The sequence below is a fragment of the Cryphonectria parasitica genome (genome assembly GCF_011745365.1).
Source record: "Cryphonectria parasitica EP155 unplaced genomic scaffold M406scaffold_1, whole genome shotgun sequence".
NCBI lineage: Eukaryota > Fungi > Ascomycota > Sordariomycetes > Diaporthales > Cryphonectriaceae > Cryphonectria > Cryphonectria parasitica.
In genome coordinates this window covers 6,654,675-6,660,588 of record NW_024468909.1, presented here as the reverse complement: position 1 = coordinate 6,660,588, position 5,914 = coordinate 6,654,675, and the positions used below count along the sequence as shown (strand labels likewise).

General features: G+C 55.6%; 1 protein-coding gene across 1 annotated transcript; it reads right to left on the bottom strand.

Moving 5' to 3' along the window:
* Positions 1 to 333: 333 nt before the first annotated feature.
* M406DRAFT_286113 (uncharacterized protein) lies at positions 334 to 5,914 on the bottom strand (the record flags this gene model as incomplete). Its single annotated transcript, XM_040918657.1, has 3 exons — positions 334 to 1,117; positions 1,199 to 1,492; positions 1,577 to 5,914. 3 exons carry the CDS (start codon positions 5,912 to 5,914, stop codon positions 857 to 859), a joined length of 4,893 nt encoding a protein of 1,630 aa, XP_040782191.1. The 3' UTR covers positions 334 to 856.

Sequence of the window (5,914 nt, the reverse complement as noted above, 5' to 3'; positions counted from 1 at the left end):
GTCATCCGGCATGACACCCGCTCACCCATCCCGAAATAAGAGGGTTGAGATGTGTGTGTCAGCCCGCGTCAGTCAGGGGAGGGAAAAACAAGGCAAGGAAACGCAGAAAAAGGAATGGGCCCCTGGCTATATGTGTGTGTGTGTGTGTGTGTGACATGGCGAGGTTGGTCGATGTGAAAACTGATATAGGATTCCTAAACGCTGCTCCGGCCATGCATGCACGTGTCGAGAATCCTTCGGTGCGCTTGTGCACACGAGTTGTTGCCCACGTGATATGATGTGATGAAATGCAAGACAGACAGAGACAAAAGGAGGACCGAGATGGAAACAAATGGTTAGACAACAGACCTTCGACATCCTTTGTTCAGGAGCGGAGACGCAGTGTTTTTCTTTGGGGGTTGGTATCTATAATACACACAGGTGATCGATCTGTCTGCTGTACGGCCCCGGTGTTCTCCTGTTTGGAGTTTCGACCACCACATGCCCTCTGTTCTCCGCGTAAATAGTTGCCAGTAAAGACAAAAGAAAAAGAAATAGGGAGAGAGAGAAGAGACGAGGTCGAATGCAGATGAAAAAGCAGTAACTTTTGTGGTATAGTCAAGCACGCCTGCCCATATTCCTAGACTCCATCCGCAACGCTCGAAAACGCAGACAAAGCCCCTTCAACCGTTTCTATTATTGCACCTCACTTCATTCCGAGCAGACCAGATTTTTTTCTTCTCCAGATAGTTTTCGCCCTACCCCTTCCCGCCTAGAATTTCCTTGAAGACGATCCCCTGGTTTTTTTCTCTTCTTCTTCCAATCATAGTCGCATGTAACATGCATAGCGCGTAAATATGTGCAGAGAAAGGGCTTTTCAAGCCCACTTGGAGAAATCTAAGCTCTCCACAACGTAGTCCAAGTTGCTGGGTGGCATGACCATCTCTGTGTCGGCCGTCGCCGTGCTCAGCACCGAGCTTCGATGGCTCTGAGAGTTCGGCTCGCTCGTAGAGGTCAGGAACGTGGCTACCGATGCACGCCGCATGCCGCTGAGACCAGAAATGGTACTGTCCCTGAGCCCGCTCGAAGGGCGGCTTTCGACCTGCTGCTGAGGGGGCGGAGGGTGCCCTGATGTCTGCTGTGCGGTGGCCAGCGCGCTGCTTAGAGACAGAGGGGGCGGTACCGCTGCCCCGGGCGGGGGCATGTTGGCCGCAGCCACTCCAGGCATGGTAGATGTCGAGGTGATGAGGCCCTTGGGCGCATACCGTTCGCGCAGGCGGTTGATCTCTCTGAGTCGGCTGCGCCAGGACGAGGGATACTCGCCTGATTCACGGTTGGCCCAGACGAGCGAGAAGACGGACGCGTTCAAGGCTAGCAGCCTCACAAAGTCCGGCAGAGCCTTCAGGTCGACCATCTTGGTTGCTGCGCAAGGTGAGATCTCGGGGAAGCCCTCTTTGCTCATCACCTGTACTTTGAAGAAGGGCGAATATTCGTTTGGTCCGCCGTGAAGAGTCTCGTTGCTGTCTCCTTCGTGTCCGTCTTCACCGTTGTGCTTGCTCTCCCCGCTCGTTTTAGCGGCATTTTCCCGTGACGCAACGAATGAGGCCCGAGACTCTGGTGTGATGACAATGTAGACATAATTGAATTCCGAGGGGAAGGTGTCAAACTTGAAAGGGAGACCAGAGTCGTTGAATATGATGTTCACAAAGTCGTTGCCAATGTGCTTCTTCTTTTGAATACACTGAGGATCATACTCGAGGTTGGTTGGCATCTGCGTGATGACGTGGAAAACCATTTCCGTGACTCGATCGCGCCAGCAGAACGTGTACTGGCCATCCGTATCAAACTCTCGGTCCAGACCCTGCGTATTGAACTCGGCGCCCTTTAATTTCGTGAGCATGCCAATGCCGTTCAGGAACTCAACGTAGTCAGCACTGCCAGAGACGTTCTGCAGGATCTCGGACTCGCTGGTCTGGTTCTCGCCAATGTAGATGATGCCGACCTTGTGCCCATCGACGGTGGAGATGCGATCAAAGATCTTGATGCTTCGAGCGACAGCTTCCTCGTCCGGGAGGGGGATAGGCCGCAGAACTGCCTCGGGGCTCTGGGGAATAGACGAGAGCATGTGGACAAGAAGGTGGCTGGGAAGGGAGCTATTCGTCGTCAGCGAAGCCCTGTCTTTTCTCTCCCCAAAGCTGCCGGCTTGATGGGGTGGCGGCGCCCGGAAGTTTTCGCGGACGGTGAAATAAGAGGTGCCCGATGGTTGTCTCCTTGTGACCTGTGCCCATGGCGTAGATTTGGCCTGCTTGATGGAAACCAAGCTGTTGGCCACAATCCATCGTTTCTCCGTGTACTCGTCTCGCTTGGCTTCCGTGAACCAAGGGCTTTCTGCCGAGTCGTCCGCGTCTGCATATGCCACCCTCTGCAGGAAATCCATGGTGATGAGAGCCTGCTCGTCCGATGTCAAGCCGCCGTCCGGGCCTTGAAAGAGCCTCTTTGCGATCCAATTGACATGTTTCGCTCGATCTGTCAGTCGCAAGGCCAAGAACCAGAAGCTGATGACGTGGTACGCAAGAGCGTAGACATATTGAGGCAAGTCATCACTGATGGTAGGCTGCCCAAGCATGTTGTACTCGTGAGTCGCGTTGATGGTAGCAGCCACATTCTCACCAGAATAGCTGTTGCGGGCATATCGCTTCTTATCACGGACTGTGTCGAGATATCGAAAACACATTCCGAAAATGATACGGAAGTCGTCATCAATGAAGTTGCTGTACAGTGCCGGCAGCCTGGCAAGACCGGCCAAGAATTCCAAGATGTGCACCGCGACGTATGGTTGCGTAATGACGGTCGACATCTTTTGCAGAATGTTGACCAGTGCCCTCGTGGTGGCGAGGGGCATCTCGTGACAGCAGATGGTCAGGGCATGAATGCACGTCTTTGCCGTCGAATGACCTATGCCCTGCAAGAAGGTCCGCACCAGGTCGTCGTCCTCAGATTTCGTAAAGTCCTGATGATAACTCATGATCGTTGTCAGCGCCTGAAAGATGCAGATGTTGACCTCGGGTCGACGGAGGCCCGTGGCTGGTGGTGGGTCCTGGAATAGGTTGTGCTTGCTCTGCTCACACATGATTCGACGAGCTTCTCGTATCTGCGTGATGGCGTCCCTGAACAGCGCGTGGTTGCTGAGCTGTGATGGCAGGTGAACAAGGCAGAAGCTGTATATTTCCCAATCAGCACCGCCTGAGGTCAGGTTGTGGAGGATCGCGTCGAGCCATGACGTGATGCGAAGGTTCCCAAACAGTGGCGCTTTATTATGTACTGCTTCTTCTTCGTCTTGGTCTGCCCCAACGTCTGCGCCGTCCCCGAGGGTCTTATCTTTTTGCTGCACCTCCATATCCACGTGAGAGAATAGTACCGGACTAGCGCTCGAGGAGGGCGTCTCTGGCAGGGCGTCTGCGTCTGGCAGGGACCAAAGCTGGTGGTACCTGGAAGCGCCATGTTTCACGCTGCTAGCTGTGCGACTCGGTACCATCCTATCTTGTACCGCTGTGCCAAAGGAAACGCCCCTGGCTGCTCTTGAGTTTCCTGCATGCTCGCTCTTGGACCTGTGCAGAGTCGCTGCGTCTTCAGCAAGCTTCCTGGCCAGTGAAGCCTCTGTTCTGTGAAGCACGCCGGCCAGTCCCTCGGATTCAGTGAACGATATGACGTAGATGCGGTTTGCCCAGTCAGCTCTCAGTCGGAAGAGCAACTTCATGGCGGTCAGGCGGGCATCGGTGGACTGAGCAGACCTGGTGATCTCCACGAGAAGATTGAAGGCTACGCTGGCTTTGCGACTGTCGGTGTTCATAGTCTTCAGGAACAGTAGCACGAAGCCTCTTGTCACGACATCAGCCGGGCTCTGAGGATTCGAAGCTTCATCGGTGCTGCCCGGCGTCTCCGATGGTGGAGGTGCCATAAGTGACTGCCGGCGCTCACCCGCGATGACGCTGTTGAGGGTGTCAATGATATGTTCAAAGAGTGCTACTTCGGCAGACACTGCAACCGAGATCATGAAGGAGACCGTCTCCTGGAGAACAAGGGTGTCCGCCTCCTCAGAGATGCCTGACAGGATCTGTTCCACGAGGTTCGGAACGCACTCTTCTTCTAGCTCGTCTTCTACCAGCTCCAGCATGTCGTAGACCTCGGTCACAGCTTGAAGAGCCTGTATCCGAACAGCTGTTGAGCGGCTACGATCGAGAAAGAAGAAGTCCAACACCAGGGAGAGGTTTGCTTCCCAGTCCAGATCCGAGGGATAGCAGCACCGAAACTCCTTGAAGTGATCCAGAACGAGAGCGGCCGTCGAGTCGAGGAGGACGTGAGGAATTCTGGTTAGAAATGCAATGCACTCTTGTCTCTGGATGAAGTCGGAGCCGCCCTCTCGCACGAGAACCTCTAGTCTTCGGAGCAGGATTTCGAGTTCTTCGGGACCTATATCACCTTTCTTGCCCTCGCTGGACAAGCTCAATCTCGACCGCGAGGCCTCGGTGTCAGATGGCAGGCGACCCACGCACTTCTCAGCCACCTCCAGGACGAGGGTCCAGTCCTCGTCCTCCAGAAGCGGGTTGAGTTTCTGTGTGCCGTCGTTGAATAAGGTGTTGATCAATTTCAGGGTCGGCCCTGCTATCCGTCTGGTTTGTGACTTGCCGATGACATTGTTACAGCCGTCTATGAGCAAAGCCAACGGCACTGTGGGGTATCCTTTCTCGGAGGACTTCCCTACCAATTTCTGGAGGACGCTCAGGGAGCCTCTAACAATCCTGAATGCTTCACTCGACTCGTGGCCGTTGCGGGGATAGTCTCTCAGCAGGCTCAGCAGGACCCGAACAGTAGCTTGTCCATTGTGTGATTTGAGGAGATTCGCCAGTGTATGCCAGGCTGTCTTCTGGAGATCGCTCACGAGGCAGTAGATCGAGCTGAGGATCTCAACACAGCGGCCCAGGGTCCGCTTCGGGACAGACCCGTAGGTAATGACGGCGTCAATTACCTCGATACAACATATCAGATCCTCCTCGACAGTCGTTTTCGTGCAGATGTCAAGGAGTGTATCGATCAGCCGCCCTATGACATCGTCATCGGCGACCCTGAAGTTGAACTTGAGAACCTCAATGATGTAGGCGACCAGCAGGGAGAGAAGCTTGTCTTCGGCGGCCACGGGCGCATCGGACGGCGCAGCGGCCTTCCCCTTTGAGCTCTTCTTCTCGCCGCGAGTCTGCCTCCGCCTGTGTTTGGCAGTATTGTATGCATCTGCAAGCCAGGTCGTCAGGAGCGGGATGATATCGTAGTCGAATCCAGAGATGTTGCGACCGTGGTTCGTCAGGTCCACAAGGGCACCCAGTCGCAGGTAGGAGTCGTCTGGGTTTGCGGGGCCAGACAGGGTCTGGAAGTATTCCTTGCGCTCGAGCTCCGTGATCGCGGTGTTCTTGGCGCACTCAGCCATCAGCTCCCAGCCGGCGGCCCTCACAGCGCTGGGCCTCGAGGCCTCTACCAAATCTTTTGCAGCATCCCATACTTGCAGGACAGGCGCGAGCGGATACTCGGGCAGGGTCAGACGGAGGGAGTCGGCAGCAGCGATGCGCTCGCTGAGGGTTCCGGACTTGAGCTTGTCGAGCCATTCGTTGTAGTGAGGGGTCACGCCTGTGGCAGCTAGCGAGGCGGTGTTGACTCGTTCGGAGGACAGCAGAGCTGAGGCGGGGGCATTGGACGAGGAGGGCACGGGAGGGGCCTTTGAGATCCTGGACCCGCCCGTCAGGCCCTTGAAGACGCTGGCCAGGCCTCCAGTACTTTTGGACTCGGAAGACGGGGACGCATCCCCCGGGATGGGAGGCATGGACTCTCGGTCGCCAGGCTGACCATCAGGGGCTTCGAAGCCCAACGATGCGATGCGACGCAGCAT